This window comes from Centroberyx affinis, unplaced genomic scaffold (genome assembly GCF_046629955.1).
Source record: "Centroberyx affinis isolate AG114_WGS23_722 - 3 ecotype Tasmania unplaced genomic scaffold, CSIRO-AGI_Caff_v1 ptg005062l_1, whole genome shotgun sequence".
In the NCBI taxonomy this organism is placed as follows: Eukaryota; Metazoa; Chordata; class Actinopteri; order Beryciformes; family Berycidae; genus Centroberyx; species Centroberyx affinis.
Window position 1 is genome coordinate 615,308 of NW_027282497.1, and position 18,332 is coordinate 633,639.

Consider the following 18,332-nt stretch of genomic DNA (forward strand, 5'->3'; position numbering starts at 1 on the left):
TGAGCTCTCTGAGACACACGTCCAGGAAATTAAGAAAAGTAAACAGGCAAAGATTCAATCCAACAATGTTGGAGAGGTACTATTATTGGTACTACTAGCAGTTTCACTAGCTATATTCCGCTTGGGAATTCATCATTACATTTCTGCCAAATGACCGGAAACCACATCAGAGAGTGTATGTCCAGTATTGCTCAAACTTAGAAGTAGCAGTACCAGTATACTCTCCAACGTTGTTGGACTGAATTTTTGCTTGTTTGCTTTTCCTAAGTCATCAGGTGCGTTTCTCAGTGAGCTCAATCTGATTTGAGAGAACTGACTTAGAATTGAGAAAACTGAATTTGAAATTATGAGTTAAATTCAATAATTATCACATTCAATTTGACACTGCATTCAGTTTCAAATTGTGCCTTACAAATTCAGTTTCTGAATTCATATATACATTCAACGATTCAATATGAACATAACAAATTAAAATGTATGCAATTCAGATACATCTCTTTTGGCACTAATCTCTTTCCATAGTTCTTTCCCAGTTCTGTCTAAACAACATCATGCACTCTACTTTAGTTATTATTTTTGATCAAAATCCCCCTCTTCTTGTTCCTCAGGGCCTCTATGATCCGTAATCACAACAATAACTCCCTGTCAGCGCCCCCTCACCCTTTACGCTATGGGACGTCCAAGTCGTCTGAGAGCGACCTGTCCACCTGCACGCTGCCCGGCTCCCGGCTGCCACTGCCTCAATCCCAGAGGAGGCCCTCCTCCTCCCCCGGCGGCCCACGCAGCGCTCACTCCCGCCTCTTTAGACCACAGACCCCCTCCCACCTCAGACCCCCTCCCACCCCCGACAGCCCGCACCACCGTGGCTTCAATGGTTTCCACGGCAACACCAGCCCCAGCGCCAGCCCCAGCAGCGTGTCGTCTCCGGGGGCGATGAGTCTGGGCAGCGGAGTCGGGAGCGGGAGCGGAGGGGAGCTGGTGCCGGTGGCCTTGGCCCAGAGTGAAGGAGGCCTGGGCTTCAGCGTGACGGCCGCCGGCCCGGGGGGCAGGATGACTGTGGTGAAGAGGGTCTGGGACAGGAAGCAGTGCAACTCCCTACAGCCAGGGGACGCTATTGTCAAAATCAACGGAGCTGACGTCCAGAGTCTCAGCTTTGCACAGGTAATAGAGAGATACAAGAGCAGAGGGGAGGAGAGGTGAGGAGAGGTGAGGAGAGTAGATTCACAGATTTTTGAACAATCTCACCCCTCTGCCCCTCCCATCAAATAAAACTGCCTTTCTCTCCTTGACTCATATTCCATTGGTTTACACTTTTGAACAATCCCTCACTGCGTTATCCTGCAACATCCTGTTTCAACAGGAAATACATCAAATGAAGGAAGTAAAGATGCCGGTTCATGGCGTCTTTAACAAGCATGTCTCAAAGGGCTTTATCATCATATACATACATCACTGTATACCATACTACATCATATACAGTATATACATACATAATAAATGATATAGATCATCATCATAGCCCGAGAGATGAAGACGTCGCCCTTGAAAAAGTGTCAAATATACCCCAACAAGCTCAAAGTTAGCTATAATATATTTGTATGTTTGTAAACGCTAGATGGCTTAGCTCCTCTTAGGTCATCTGGGACCGGTCTGTTAGTTGTTCCCAGGGTGAAAACAAAATCTGGTGAAGCTGCTTTCAGTAATTATGCTCCCAATTACTGGAATAAACTTCCAGATGCACTGAGATGTGCTCCCACTGTCAGCTCTTTTAAAAGTTGGCTCAAAACATTCCTTTTCTCTGTGGCCTTCTGCTAAATCATCTGTATGTAGATGTAACAGGTGTTATCATCTTTATTATTATTTATTTATTTATTTTATGTTTTACCTATTTTACCTATTCTTTCTTTCTTTCTTTCGTTTTAATATGTCAATTTAAATGTTGCCCTAAGTAAGTTAACTCAGGAGGATTTTAAACTCCGGACTGGTAATTACCTCTGAATAAGTTAGTGTAGAGTAAAGTTTGCCAGGGGAATAGCAACACTAGTGATAAACCTTTGGGTAAATTGACTGGAAATAAAGTTTGCTGTGTATGGCCCTGAGCAAGTTGGCTCAAAAAGATTTTTATTGCGATATGTAAATGTGGCCCTGAGCAAGTTGGCTTAGGAGGATTTTTATGTATTTTTAATGTTTTATGTGAAGCGCATTGAATTTGCTTGTGTATGAAATGCGCTATATAAATAAAGTTTGCCTTGCCTTGTTCTCCCTCCAGGTACAAAGGATTCTCCAGGAACATACCAAACAGGGAGAGGTCATCTTACTGGTTTACAGAGGAGGTAAATGCATTATTCACATTCTCTGCAGGCTCAACGCTTTTGATTGACAGCCCAGTTTGAACACCTGCGGCGCAAATCATCTCACAGTAATTTTCTCTCTCATTATCAGGCATCTATCATTCCTCCGTCTCCCCCAGCTCCATCCGGAGACTTCCCCCGCCTCTGCTCCGCCCCCCTCCTCCACCCGTGGCCTCAGACGGCTCCTCCCCGCCCCCAGAAGCCCTGCCTCGGCCCCGCACCTCGACCAGCAACCCTCCCTCCCCGGCCCCGGCTCGTCGCCCGCTGGTCCAGAGCACCAGTTTCTTGGAATCGATCCCAGTGACCCTCACCATGGAGCCCAAAGACTGGCTGAACACGGGCCTGGAGGACGAGGGGGACAGCGGCGCGGCTCCTGGGCCAGGTCAGGAGAGGCAGAGTGGGGAGCGAACCAGGCTGCCCCGCGGGTTTGATGTGGAGCTGAAGAGAAAGCCGGGGGAGGGCTTCGGGTTCGTCATCGCCTCTCAGGATGTGGAGAATGGCAAAGGTGAGCGCCGACTGGATCACATTAATATTTATATTGTGCAGCATGTGTATCAAGTTAAATGTCTGAAATACAGTAGATGTTTTAGTCTGTGAAACTGTATTTTTTCACTTAAAGGCCCAATGATGACAGTAGACATCCAGAGTGGGTGTCAGAGTCAGACAGACAGTTTAGACAGTTACAGTTTTTCTCAGTCACTTTGGTACATTTTTTGAATCATCCTTAACATTTGCAAAACAGTAAGTGCATTTCACAAAACAATTTGTACAAACAGTACCACACAATGGATTACCTGCAAAAGCCCGTAACTTGCTCAAAATCCTTAGTTTATCTCTCAAAAGTAAATATTTATGTCAGTGCCATCAGAATGACAAGTACAAACAAGATAGTCAAAATGCTTAGCCTTGTTGTCAATATAACAGTGTACTCTGTAAGTATTTTCTGATGTAAACTATGGCTAAGGTTTTGATGACAATGATTGAAAATGCACAAGGTTGCACTTTTTCTCTATGGCATATATCAATTTCAACAGTACAAAGTTACACATTACTGTATGTGGGAGATTGATTGCAAGAGATTGGACAGGATTCACATTTACGCTTTTACTGTCTGTACTGTAATTTGTTGACTGACCATGTCATTGCGATACAGCAAAGAAAAAGACAAGACTGTTTTACAGCGCTGCATAGCACAAAGGAAAAAAATACAAAATTAGAAATGTAAACATAGGTTCTGTCTACGAAACGTTTGCATGATTGAGGACACGGTTGTTCTCCCAACATTCAGCTGCACCTTTCGACCAACCTCGGCCATTGTAAGGCCATGATTGAGAACATGGTCCACAATTGTGGCTCTTATTTCATCGGGAACGTGCCTATGTCCTTGGCCTCTTCTACCTCTTCCTCTGTTTTGCCTCCCTACCCTTCCACCAGGCAGCCTTACTCCTCTTCTTCTTCCCGGCTGATGACCCTGTTCATTTCCTTGTTGTTTTTCCATTGTCAGACATTGTAACACTATGTTGTGCTCTGTCTATATATGCTTGTCAATTGAAGGTTCATGAGATGCACCTCTGAGCTATTTTAGAGAACTGGTTGATCATTGGTTGATCTAACGCTTCACACATTCCCCTTCATTAGTGAAAGTCAAGATTCACCTGAGAGCAATTCATCAATTCAGGACACATTTACAAAAAAAGTCTAATAGAAATGTATAGAAAATATGCTTGACAGATTATGACAACTGGTTCAACCATTTTGCATGTAATGACTGCAATGACTGAATGCAATTAGTTCAATGCAATGAACTAATGCCTAGATGTTTTGGGGGGTAAGACTATTCAACAGAGAACCAGTATAATACATTTTGATCAACATGACATAAGCAATTGATAATGTAGGAAACAGCAGACAATTGTACATAATCATTTGCATGAATGTGCCAAAGCATTTGCAATTTGTTCAAAAGAATGAGAAATTGCTTTTATGATGTGCACAAGTGATTAGATGATGTGGAGGTTGAACAAGTAGTTTTGAGAATTTCAATTCTGATCTGAGAAATGTACCAAAGTGACTGAGAAAAACTGTAAACAGTATTATTCCATCTTGTGAAGGGCTCATTGCATGAGTGGAATATGGTCTCAATAAAAAATGTAAAATGCAAGTCTCCTTCAAAAACGATCCAAGGCACACTGTAGAGTTTGTGCAAAATTAAAATGCCTTTATTTTACATGGCAATATGTATTTAAAATGATCAACGCGTTGCGACCGACATAGGTCTTCATCAGGGTCATTGTCAGCAGTAGCTTACACACCTTTATTGTGTTACACTAATGAGTTGAGTGGGAGGATGGTTCTCTATCAATGTGCAAGCCTATTGGTCAGAAAACAAGGGAGTGATACATCATCAGTAGAAAGGAGAAAGAGGGAAGAAAGAAGGAGGAGGGAAGAAAGCAAAGGGGAGGGAAGGGGGATGGAAGGAAGTGAAGAAGAGAGAGAGGAGATGAGAGCAGGGGTAAACCTAAATCATTAAAAAGAAGATAGATATAATGTGGCTACCAAGTCAGGATGGACCTAATCCTTTCCTTATGTACACATGATGAATTCCTCAATCTATAACCTGGTCCACATTTTTCTGTTCATCACTACAAAACACATATTGACTACACAATCACCTTAACCATCAATAGTTCCATATAGTAAAATACAATTTTTACATTATTCCTGAAGTGATATTTCACAGAAAAGGAGAAAAGTCTATCTCATCATTGAGGCCAGGGTATTTTGTTGATTTCAGTTGTACAATCCAAAAGGTCTTGCGTTGGAGTAGTCTTTTTAGGCGGTCGCCTCCTCTATTAAACAGTATTAGTTGAACTTTTCTGGCTCAGCGGTCCAGCCATTTGGTTACCTGCCCAGGGAAAGAGGTTTAATTTGGATGCTCTTGTGAACAGATAGGCCATTAGGTAATTGCAGATTAAAAAGTGGTCACTATGGCTGTGTGCCACTGAATGAGTCATGATGCATCATCAATCCTTTTCTTGGAAAGCATGTTTTCCCAGGTTCCCAGGTCTCCCCCCCCCCCCCCTTGTTCTCAGTGACTTTAAATTATTTGCTAGTTTATATTTCTCATAGTTCATGTTCATTTTTGCATTTTTTTTTGTCATTGAATACCCTTTTGGCTAGCAAGCAGAAAGTCCCCCAACAGAAAATTAATTCATCAAGTGTACATTTTCTGTATGTATTTATGGCGAGCTCAGTGCAAATGTATCACCCATAATCACCAGAAATGTATTGTTGTTGTTTTGGTGGCCAGAAACCAGTAAAACTAATTTCAGTTCTTTTTTTTGTCAAACCTTATTGTAGAAATTGAGATACCACCTACCACCCTTGTATACTAGCAGATGCCACCACTTAGCCTCTTCTGTGTTGGATATTATTGCCTCAACTTTCAGAGGCACAACCCTCTACATAGTAAAAACAAATTAAAAAGGGTGTTAGCATCATATTGCATGCTGGTACACTAACAGCTTGGCTAATAATTTAATGCTTTTCACCTTGCCTTTGCCTTTTCCAGTTTTTGAATGAACCTGCACTGTCATCTGTGCCTTTTTACACAAACACACACACACACACAACAGTTTTTGCATTTGATGGCTTTCTGATTGTATGTATGCATGCGTTTGTGGCTGTGCGCACATGTGCTCATAGGCATGTGTGCATTTTTGTGTCTGTAGGGATGCATGCACCTACAGTAGGCTTTGTGTGCTCCTGAGTGAGCGTGTGTGTGCTTTTGTTTACTGTGCACTTGGTCAGATTATTGATGGAATCAATAGTCAGATTATCCTGCATGAAGCCCCACGGCCTGGGCCTATTAAGAACTAAAGCTTCACAGGTTTTATGTGTGCCCGTTCTCTTTCTAAATCACCGTGTCAGCTCCAGCCTCTCCGGCAGAATGACCTTTGTTGATAGGATGTTTTGGTCTCGCACAGCCATATCTCACACTGTGTTACTCTATCAGCTCTCAACTGACAGAGCAATGAGGCTAGTTTATGTTCTAGCTGGGAGGCGAACACATACAGCCCTTATTAGCTGTTAGTACGGTGCTTATTAATGGCAGGTTAGCCGCAGCATCCCTGTGATGTATTGCCCCCTCTTCCCTCCCTGTGTCTTGTATGGGCTGCCCTCTGTTCCATTTTGATGCAGTTCAATTTGCTTTATGGGCCGAGCTAACATACATTTATGTTGTCATGGTGAGATTAAGGTTGTAGGCCCACCTCTCTCTGCGGTGCGGAGACCCTCTCTGTTTCCTCCGTGTCCTCGTTCTCCCCTGCGTCTCACCCTGTCTTGTCACAGAAACAAACTCCACTCTCTCTCTCCCCCCATCTCCCCCTTTTCCCTATCGTTTGCTCTTCCTATCTCTCTCTCTTTCTCTCCCTCGCATCCCTCTTTTTCTCCACCACTCTTCTCTTCATCATCTCTCTCACTCACTCACTCTCTCTCCCTCTCACAAGCTCCCGCCCACTCTCTCTCCCCACACCCCTTTACTCTGCAGTAAAAGCGTTCAGTCTGGTTTTTCAAAAGATTAAAACTCTCACTCTCTCCCTCTGCCTCCTCTCTCTCTCTCTCTCTCTCTCTCTCCTCCCTCCACCTCCCACCTATCTCTCGTTCTCTCCATCTCTCTCGGGTTGCTTACGAGAAATGCTACGCTGAGCATTTCCCTAGCAGAGGAGCAACAGAGGAAAAGCCACAGAGGAACAACAAGCCTATGTTAGCTCCTGTTGACCATTACACGTGAATCTCAGCACCTTCGAGCCGCCTGACGTGGGATTTAGGATTTTTTTGTTGTTTTCAGCGCATGCTAATCAAAGAGCCATGCTGGAGAGACTACAGTCCGCTTTGAAAACTGTGAAGGAGTCTAAACGTAATTATTCGCTTCACTTCTCATTTCATGTTCACCAAGATGGGGAGGGTTCTGGTTAGGTACAGTATTTCACATTTAGCTTTGTGCATGAGGTAAAGCTGTTAAATTGTGTGCTGTACTCTATGTGTAAAGTTTGATATGACACAGGACTTGTGTGCAGGGCCTTCAGTGCTGTTGACATGAAAGTTAGATCCACAGGCTCACACATGTTCTGGATTTCAGGTAGTTTATCAAACTGATGTTGTAATCCCACAAGTGGTAGATAGGTAGCATGTCTATTATGGCAGATAGTGGCTGGTGATTGCAGCTATAGCAACAGATGATAGAGAATTCAACAGTAATTGTGACCCCAGCCAGACCTGCAGTAGTATGCAAGATGAATTGCTCTGATGACTTGGTGATGGTTGGTGTGTTAGAGCCATTAGTGTGCCACACACGCAGTATCATTAATGGATTTATCAGCAGTGGTGAGTTTGACATTCACTAACCTGTGCTGCTCTTGTTGCATTATGAATGATGCTGCTAAGGAATCCTGATCGAGGTGCCACACAGCAGCAACAGTGCTCTCTGTCTCCTCTCCCTCTCTGTCATGCAGGAGGTATCTGCTGTCAGGATGTCTGCACTGGCTGAGGCATCTGGGCTGCAGAGGGGGATTTTTACGATGGCAGGGAGGGGGGCTGTTACCACTCCTGAGCGGTGATCAGTGCAGCGCGTCAGAGGCTGGCTGGCTGCTGGGCATACCGCAGTGGGATTACTCTGGACAGGAGAACATGGAGAGCCAGAGGAAAAGACACTAGGATTTAAAGCAGTCCATTTGGATGCATCTGTGTGTGTGTGTGTGTGTGTGTGTGTGTGTGTGTGTGTGTGTGTGTGTGTGTGTGTGTGTGTGTGGTTTGTAGATCTGTGTGTGAGTGTGCCCATTTGTGTGTGATGCTGTGTGTGGCTGTGGCTGAGTACATCTGTCTCTCTCCCTCTGCATGTGTGTCTCTGGGTATGTTTCTGGGTATGTTTCTGTGGGGTTTTTTGGCATGTGTGCGTGCAGTGGCCCTATGTGCGTGTGAGCATGGGTGTTGCATGTGTATGCATGTTTGGCAACTGGCGTTGCACTACTGATGTATTATGTATGATAAGAAGACTATTTGCAAAGCTGCCTTAGCTTTGATTTGACCTGATTGCCGTTTCTGCCTGGGTCACCCAGATTAGGCCCGGATGGGGAGATGTGTCCCTCGGCTGTGAATTATAGCCTCTACCTTTTAACTGGATGATCATCTGGATGTTACTGACTTACACTACATCTCATATGAAATATTCATAACCCCCCAATTACTAACAGCTTATACAGGCTATATTTACCCTGGAAGGATATAGAATGGAAGGGGAGTTATGCAGCCAGGCTCAGTGAAAGTCTGAAAATGTTTATGCTGCCTGATGGGTTACATAAGGACACTGGCAAGACACTGGAGGGGCCAGCTGTCACTGAGGCACGCCATACCCTAAGAGAGGGGTCAGGGAGAGAGTAATAGAGGGTTTACTAAGATACAGAGAGAGGAATAGATGATAGAATTAGAAATTCAAACAGACAGAGGCAGATAGATTTAACGGAAAACTGTAAGAAGCTTTTTATTTAGTGCAGGAGATTAATGGAAGCAAATTTATTTTTAGACCGCTCAATATTTTTCTCATCAACTTTAGAGATTGACCAGAGCTGAGCTTAATTAAGAGTGATGTATTCACACAAGACTGACCTGAAGAAAGGGTTATATATAACTAATTGTCAGTCCTCACATTTTACACAACATCAGCATTCACTTGTAATTTAGGCGCTATATCTCACACACACACACACACACACACACACACACACACACACACACACACACACACACACACACGCACATAGTACACAGTGTACATACACACTCCTGTGTATAATGGCTCAGTAGGAGCCAGGATGGGTGATATTTTTTGGGGTGTGAGCAGTGTGGGGGCTGAGAGAAGATGGATAGTGTTTTCCCAGACAGCAGAGAAAACTGTTTTGTGGTACCAGCACAAAAATCAAAGACCTAAGTAATGCTCTGTGTGTGTGTGTGTGTGTGTGTGTGTGTGTGTGTGTGTGTGTGTGTGTGTATGTACGTCTCCTCATTACCAGTGGCATACTAATGCAGTCAGGCTGCAAGTTTGGGGAGCCTAGCTGAGCTGAGCAGAAGAAACTCTGACATTGTATAAAGTCAAGAGTAAATATCTACAGTCTGTTGTTATGTGCAGTTTGACAGGTTCGGGGTGGAAAAATAACGGTGGGAAGCTTGTGTTCGATGACAGTTTGTTCTTGAAGAGAAAGACAAATCAATGAGCATGCGAAAACGGTTCCTGGTGTGTCAGCGGATGGAGAGATAGGTTGATAGATGGGAAGATGAAGGAGAAGAGGAGAGTGTTTCAAGGAGACAGAGTGGGGGAGGTGTAAAGGCAGGCTACTTTGGGAAGTCATTTATAACGTAAACCCTGCCAAAAACCATCCAAAGCTTAATTACAGCTTGTTTTAGGCATTCTGGCATATGTCCTGATCAAATAAATCTTCCCCCTTTTATATTTATCTACATTTGACCCCACACATTAGTCACTGCCTTCAGTTAAGAGGAAAGTTTTGGGGCTGAAAAGAGTTCTGTGTTCCAACTGCAACTTTTTTCTTGTCCTATATAGAGCTGAACAATTAATCTGGAAAATAAATCAAAATTGCAATATGAACTTCTGCAATTTCCAAATCACAGAGGCTGTAATAAATTGCTTAAGAGAGAGAGAAGCGTCCACAAGGTGATTTAGAGCTGCAGGTAATCTGTGGTCCATGAATCAAGGACATTATTAGTGAAAACCTTTCATCATACTTAAATTCAGTAAATCCTGCACACTGACATCTATTTTTGTCTTTAAACTATTTTAAAGTTCTAAAAAAATGTATGACAAGAAATACGCAATCACAATATTCTGTCAAATAATCGTGATTAGATTTCAAGTCAAGTCACCAGTCATTCAAGGTCTTAGTAACTGTTTCCGATGTTGTCTTCTCTCTCTCCAGCTGCTTCCCTGCTCCCGCACCGGTTCGTGACGGTGCGTCGGGGCAGCCCGGCGGCCCGGAGCGGTCAGATCCGCCCCGGCGATCGATTGGAGGCGGTGGAGGGACGCTCGGTGGTGAGCCTGCCTCACCGGGAGCTTGCTCACATCCTCCGCCGAGCAGGAAACACTCTGCGCCTCACCATTATCCCCCGGCCCAGCACCTGTGAGCACAGAGCTTCAAACACACAGTACACACTCTGCATGCCCCGTATCTGAATCCATAGTCTAACCTTAGTCGTCCTCTCTCCCAGACTCTTCAAGCCTCTCTGAATCCACTGACTATGACCCCAGTCACAGAAGCAGGAAGGGTCATAGGTCGCGCCCAAAGGTGAGGGCAGCACCATTTATTATCTGTGCCTAAGTGAGAGAATATCAATAAATTGTCAATGCAGTTGCATCCTCTCTTCTCCTCTCTCTTCTCCATCCTATGATAATTGAATTGATTGGATTCATGCAGCTCTTGTCCAAACACTTATCCACTGCCACTGTATGATATATTTTGCAGTGATGATTATCAATCCCTTTCTACCCTCGCCTCCCAGCATGACTCCAGGTATTACAGTGTGGACCTGGACCGTGGGCCCACAGGGTTCGGCTTCAGCCTGCGAGGGGGCAGTGAATACAACATGGGCCTCTATGTGCTGGGGCTGATGGAGGGCGGGCCGGCCTCACGCAGCCACAAAATACAGGTGTGTTACTTTGCTGTATATAGTTCACATGCATGTAGATTTGTCTGTACATTCACATTCAGTATGTAAGATGCAATTGTATGCATCTTTAACCAAGTATGTGCTTGAACTTTTCTACTCAATAATCTACAGCTCTACTAGAAACAGACATTAGGCGTAGTAAGGGTTGGGTAGTAATGGGATACTAACTGGGAAACTGTATTCTGTTATGTTACCTAAAAAATGTAAACTGATAACAGATACTTGTGAAAAATTAAAGGATTACTTCTGAGAAAGTGGAAGCAAGAAACTCAGATGGCAATTTAAAGAGAGGCAGGTGTTCCACATCTTGAGGTACAAATGTGGTACAGAAGAAAATGTGTGTTTTGTAAGCAAAGCTGAAAAAAAAAATTCCTTTGTAAATTTTCACTTTTTCTTATTCATAGCTTTATACCTCACATCTGAAAGTAAACACATTACAATACATTAGTTGTGGTAATCCCTTCAATCATGTTACTGATTACAGTTTTGATGAGGCAACTGTAGCTGTAATGGAACACATTGTTAAAGTAACCTAGCCACCCCTGGATATTGTGTATGTTGTGCTGTATGTTGTGCCTGCAGGTGAGTGACCAGCTTGTGGAGATAAACGGGGACAGCACAGCAGGGATGACCCACAGCCAGGCCGTGGAGCAGATCCGCAGAGGAGGACACCGCATTCACCTGGTCCTCAAGAGAGGAAATGGCTATGTGCCTGACTATGGTAAGACTCAGAGTCTGAGAGTTACTTCAGGAAGTTGCCACCATGCGTCTGAATGTAAGGAAAGTTGTCAACATGAGATGAAAATGTATGAAAGTAAAAACTTAGGATATTAAAATGAAGGGAACCTCCATGCTTTAACTCTAATGGAAGCATTTTTCTTGGGTGTGTAATCTCTTTTCTTCTTCTTCTCTGGGATAATTTCAAACAAAAAAAACACTTCTCTTTTTACTCTTTGTCTTTCTTTTGGGCGATTTATCCCTCTCCCATCCTTCCCCCATTTCTGGTTCATTTGATCTCTTTATTTTTATCTTATCTTCTACATTTGGCCTGTCTCTGTTCTTCCCCTCTCTGCTCTTTTCCTTGTTTCCTCTTCCTAACACGCCTTTCCTTTCTGCTCCACTTCTTTCTTCCTTTCTTTCTTCTTCCCTTTTCTCTCTCAGTGGAGCTCTCCAGCTTGTCTCTCTGTATGACCAACTCCAAGCTAGGCGAGCCTTGCTTCTATGTCATTGGACGGACAGAGAATACGCGGTTGGTAATTGTTCCTGTTAGTTCTCCCATTTTCTGTCTCTCTACATCCCTCGACTCAATCCCCACTGTTGTCTTCGATTATAGTGAAAACATCTTACAGCATGTGTCACTGCATGTGTCGGTCGTCCTCATTGTGAGATCATGATCATCTTGATCATCATCAACTGCAGTAATTGCATAGAAATGAAAAGCATTAGAGCTGATTTCTTGCCTCCAGCACTGAACACCAACCATACTGTAGCTCTGAATGACATTCAATAGGCCTCAGAATATGAGCACATTAAATCGTTAAACCCAGGAAGTGGCATTAGAGGCAGAATGGCGCTATTATACTGATAATCAGATCTGTGTTGTATTTCTAATGAAGGGTTATCTGAAGGCTGCATTAAAAGAGAAGAGCAGCTGTTGTTATACAAGCTGAACTAATGCAGCTCTTACAAAAATACACTTTTCGGAGCTCCCTAATAACAGATTACATAATGCTCTCTGCCAGAAATCTTGCTCTCTCTGTCTCGTACCTGCCTGTTCAATCTGTTTCCTCCTCCTCTCCCCCTCCACTTCCATGTGCGTCCAGGCCGTGAGCGCAGAGTCACCTCCCCCTCCCCCCCGCAGCACCCCGAGGAGCAGAGTGTGGCTGCAGTAGACCCCGCCAAGCAGGGGGGGCGCAGCTCCAAGCAGAAGAGAAGGAGCAGGTCCTCGAAAGGACGGGAAAAGGGGAAAGCAGACGGGAGGAGACGGAGAAGACGGCACTCGGAGGGAGGAGGAGGCTCGGGGGTGCGGAGCCCCGACTCCGAGCGGGAGGAAGAGGAGGGCGGACGGGGCGAGGGGTCTCAGGTGGCCCAGGACAGGAGGCGGAGAAAAAGAGGAGCTCAGAGTTTACCCAGAGATGCCCTCAGGAATTTCGATGGTAACGACAGACGCAGAGGGACAGCGAGGGGGAGGAAAAGGGAGAGGGGGAGGAGGGGGAGGAAGAGCAGGAGCGAGGAGAGGGTGAGGAGGGCAGAGAGTGAGGAGCCGGCGCAAGAGCAGGAGCAGGAGCAGGAGGAGCAAGAGGAGGAAATTGTTGATGAGAGGGTGGAAGAAGAGGCGGAGGAGACGGGGGAGAATGTGGAGTTGGAGAGAGTAGAGAGGGAGGAGCTTGTTACACTACCCATTCCTAATCCTGACCAACGGCTGCCCAATCCCAGACTAAACTGGGAGGAGGAGGAGGACGAAAACTGGGACATGGGAGCCGAGTACAGGGAAACACAGGAAGCCAGAGAGCGGGAGAGCGAAGGTGTGAGGGAGCGAGAGAGGGAGTGGGATGGCAGGGGTGAAGACAGAGAGAGCGAGTGGCAGAACGAGAGGCAGGGAGAGGATGATGAGAGGCCTCTGCCAGGCCTTCTTGGAGTGGATCCTGTGTCAGAGAGAAAGCCCTTCTCCTTCCTCACCTCGGCGCTGTCCACGGAGCAGCTGGGGGACACTGAGTCAGAGTCTGGAGGCAGTCACTCTGATGGCAGCGTGTCGGCCGCCAGCGTCTCGGGCCTCTCCCAAGCAGACGGGCGGAGGGCGGTGGTGCTGCCGGGCCCTTGGCTCGCGCCCAGTCGGCAGCGGGTGGCTCAGGTCGTAGAGGAGAACAGGCTGCCCGGGAGACGGACGGGACGGGGAGGAGGGAGAAGCGCTGTCTCTTGACTTTCGTAGGATGTAGGGCGCACAGTAGCTGAATGACACCGTCTCAGATTCTGTCGCTGTGAAGGCCCAGCAGTCAGTTTCACACTGTTGTAGCTCCGCTTGTTTTCTGCAGCCACCCACACCACCAACACACATGTTTTTCTCTCGGCCACTTTGATATCTATAAAGTAATATTCTTTGTGCCTTTTTACAGCTGACTTCTAGCTGTTGATATTACATGCCAATGGTGATCATTTTAATTTGTAAACGGTGGGGCCAACATAGTAAAGTGAAGTCTATTTTACTGGTTAAACAACAACAATCACAGGCATTCTTGCCCTCCTTATGTTGCATCCCTCTCTTTAATTTTGCAGTGTGTGTGATAGACGTTTCCAGGACAACAAAAGGTGTTGCAGACACCTTGGTTTAACCTAGTTCCCGTCCCTGTCTGCCTCTCGGTGGTGATTTAAGCTACTTTAGCAGAGCGTCTTCCTCTCTGAAGTTCCCCCTACTGTAGAAAGATGGCATAGACATTCACTTATACCTCATGAAGATACTGAGCAATAATAATGCAATTGTCCAAGACTATCAGCCATCCATATCCACCATGCCATGTAGATATGGTTTTGACAGGAAGGGGTGGTACTATATTTGTACATATCCGCTTCGTGTTATCCTTCCACGTGGACACTTGCCTAGACTCGTAATGTTGTTCCATGTATCTGATTATTTGATTGTGATGAATTTCGATGCAAATCCTTTTTGACAGCAGGTGTGAAATCTATATTCTGTAAATATTTGTAGAGAAATAAATGACAGAACCTATTGTAAATACTATACTTACTGGAGCCCAGTCCTGATTTGTATAATTATAGTGTGATACATCATGATAAGCCTATATACAAGATACAACATATGCTACCCATTCATATTTATCATTGTGTGACAAGGCATAAAGTGAAAATTGATATATAGCTTTTGTGAAGGCTCAAAGTGTAAACACAGACTAAGAACTATATTGTATCCTGCCCATGTTTTCATAAAATGAATGTTTTGTAATATGCTGCTTGAGTGTGGATTAGGATGTTCTGTGTCCTATGTACCCTTCTTCAGAAGTCAGCAAAAGATGCCAAAAGTATGCATCCAGTGTGCATATTTCCAGTACTGTTAATATTGTGTATCTGGGGTCGGAACAAAACCACTATCTAGATTCTAGAAAGTGCTGTGCCCATAGTGCCACGTACAGTTGCCTTGGTAACACAAACCACTTTATCCTAACCACTGATTTTTCTTACTGTGAAAACCCCTGCTCTGAGGTCTCTAATGCATGAGAGGTGGGTGGGCCATTTAGTCATTTCAGTCATGCCATAGAAGGATCTAACTGTAAATCCACAAATATAACGTATATGGTTAAGCCTCTGCAAAACCTGAGCTCAGTGTTGCATCTGAGATGACAAAATAGCACATCGTTTTGTTTTGCTCTCTTTTTTAACATTCTGTTTTGGAAAAACAGGAGCCAATCTGTCTAGGTGGATACTGTGAGATGTTATTTTTCTACAAAACTATCTTTTTTGAAGTACTCAGGTTTTCAGATACTTTGCTCTAGATAAGCCATTAGGAAGAAAAGCTACAGAGTGACTTCACACCACTTTCATACCACAGAGTTGATTCTAATTATTTCACATGCTGAGGCCATGCTGTGTTGATTCCTTATGGCAGCATTAGGAGACCGTCAGACTGGTGGAAGCTTCTGTGCAGCTCTTATTTGTTACCAGTCCATAGTTATCTAAAGGTCATGATGCTGTGAAGTCATTCCTTTAATTTTTATCCAAATTGAACAAACCAGAGAAGTGAAATGAACTGCTTGGTGTGCCCTGCCCATTAGTTTTTATTGTTATGCTACCCAGAATGGCACAAGGTAGTAGGTAACCAAACCAACATATTTCCATTTCCCAACCAATGACCAGTAGAGTGTAGCTTGGTAGCCTACATGAGACTTATTTTCTAATGTTTGCTAATGTTCTTTTTTAGATTTTCATTTCCTAAGGGAGGTATATGGCTATAAACTGTAAACAAGTTCTGAAACAAATTGCAAATAAACTGCTGGTGCAATTTTCTCAGCGATCCTGCATGTTTTTCTTCTCGCCTGTATTACGTTTAAACAAGACAAGACCAGCTGCTATAACGGACAGTAGATGGCAGCAAAATTATATTTAGGGAAAATAGAAGGATTTGGTCAGAAGAAAATGTGTCTGTGGCTGTGTGTGTGCGAGCGCGTGAGAGAGTGAGAGAGAGAGAGAGGGGGGGGGGGGGTGTTGAAGGATAAAATTGAAGAACATTAGCAGAATGTGAAACGCAATTCATGGTTAAGGATGAATGAGCCATAAGTGAGAGAGTGAGAGAAGGTAAAAGGCTGATCATTTCGCCACAAATACATTATTTACCCGGCTCTTTGCGAGAGCAGGGATTTCACATTTTGCCATGCGGGCTCCCTGCTCTTTCTAATATTAGTTTCCTATACTGTACAGCAGAATAGACTCACCTGTGTGAGACATACAGAGAGAGAGAGAGAGAGAGAGAGAGAGAGAGAGAGAGAGAGAGAGAGAGAGAGCGGGGGGGGGGGGGGGGGGGTCTTTTATAACCATCGTGTCTCAGTTCAGATATGAGCACTTAAGTAATGCCACTAAAAATAACGTCGCTCTGAGGCCTGTCTTTCTCTCGCTGATGTTGTCCTAAGCCGCATCCTTCAATTCATGTCAGCTCAGACGCAAAATATCGCCGCAATAACAACTCTGGCTGTAGTCTGTTGATCCGTATTTAACGAGGCGCACTGGCTTTCAAGTCAGGAGGTGGACTTGTAGCCAAGGTAGTGCTGCTTATTCACTTTTTACACAAACTTCAACGATTTCAGCTCAGTCTTTCCAACTTAAATATGGGGGAATATGAATAATTTTTTAGCAGAATAGGCTGTAACACTAGTTCAAATTCACTGTTTCAGGTATTTGCATCATAGTCTATAGGCTACATAGCCTACTGTTGCCTACATGTGCGCTCCGGACTCAAAGGCGCTCTGGAACAGCAGGGATCCTGAGCTGCGTCAAGCCAGCCACAGATAGCCAGAATAAGAAGAACAATTGGGTGATTTTACCTTCAAAATAATAGGTCGGCTTTATAACTGGTCCTGATGGCCATATTCTACAGCATAAGGACAATTTGTCCTGCTGCTATGGGTTAAAATTGACTTTAAGGTTGTAGACATCTCCAAGTTGTCTAGTATAGGCTACGTGTTTTTGTTTGCGAATTTTTGGCAACCCAATATAGGCAATAGGGTACTGTATCTTGCATAGACCTACAGTATATGGCTATGAATATATGCTGTGAAAAGGAAATGGGAAAAATGGGAAATGGGAAAAATAACAACGGGTTTCATTTAGGCTACTATAGATTTCACTTCAAATACGCTCTTTATTTTCACTTAAGTATGCCTACATTTTAATACTCAAAACACGTTGCAACAGATGTCAATCAGTAGCTCAGTAGTTTTATTTTGAAAGTTTTGAGCGGAAGTCCATTATTCATTCTGGCTAGCTTGACACTGGTGCGCTCCTGAGGAAAAGGCGCACGCATCGTTGCAGTTCAGACGCGCAAGGAGTGAAACCTCTCTGTGTTTCTGCGCCACCATCAAGGAGACACCGCTGTATTCCTGCATGGATTACCGATTTTAATTTATCTGGAACTCATTTCAAAGAGGTGGGACAGGATGCAACCGGTTTGTCTAGATCATCGAGGTTAGCATCAAAAGCGGCACGCGTAAAAGTATGAATATTAGTGATTATGCATATCTGAGACTTTCGGACAGTCAAAAATAATCTGGATAGTTGTTGGACTTTCCTAAGAGGTTTCAAGTTGTGGCCGCGACATCATTCTTTATGGATGCGTGACGTGGAGGTAAACTGCAGTCTTTTTTTGGGGGAAAAAAAACACTTTGGGAAATAAACTGAACTTAAGTCACTTGGATGTAGTTTGGCCGGAGCAGAGGGGAGGATTTGGACCTCGAGGATGAAATTAGTAAACCGCCCGTCATGCTTACTTTGTGCTTTATAAAGACACATCAAGCCATGGGTTGAAAGCGACGATGATAGACTGCGGGATATTCAACGTGGGAGGGAACTGAATTTTCCGTGTTATGTAATGATTGACAGAGCCTAATAATTAGTGGTAGATCATAACGAGCATCACTCCCCCGTACCCCTCTCCCCCTTCCCCCGTATGTCGAGCAGGCAAGAGGATGACTGATCTATTTTGGGAAAGAATATACGAACGCTTTGTCTTTGAATGAAACAAAA

At 44.3% G+C, this 18,332-nt stretch overlaps 1 protein-coding gene across 1 annotated transcript in view; it reads left to right on the forward strand.

Moving 5' to 3' along the window:
* Positions 1 to 16,049, forward strand: part of LOC139666583 (membrane-associated guanylate kinase, WW and PDZ domain-containing protein 3) — a 38,836-nt gene extending 22,787 nt beyond the window's left edge. Inside the window, exons 10-20 of the mRNA XM_071545864.1 lie at positions 609 to 1,161; positions 2,270 to 2,333; positions 2,443 to 2,856; positions 7,201 to 7,269; positions 10,340 to 10,540; positions 10,629 to 10,705; positions 10,920 to 11,066; positions 11,670 to 11,808; positions 12,911 to 13,398; positions 13,465 to 13,670; positions 13,704 to 16,049. Coding sequence (XP_071401965.1) covers positions 609 to 1,161; positions 2,270 to 2,333; positions 2,443 to 2,856; positions 7,201 to 7,269; positions 10,340 to 10,540; positions 10,629 to 10,705; positions 10,920 to 11,066; positions 11,670 to 11,808; positions 12,911 to 13,398; positions 13,465 to 13,670; positions 13,704 to 14,007 — 2,662 coding nt within the window. The 3' untranslated portion in view covers positions 14,008 to 16,049. The remainder of the gene's footprint in view (positions 1 to 608; positions 1,162 to 2,269; positions 2,334 to 2,442; positions 2,857 to 7,200; positions 7,270 to 10,339; positions 10,541 to 10,628; positions 10,706 to 10,919; positions 11,067 to 11,669; positions 11,809 to 12,910; positions 13,399 to 13,464; positions 13,671 to 13,703) is intronic.
* Positions 16,050 to 18,332: the final 2,283 nt, after the last annotated feature.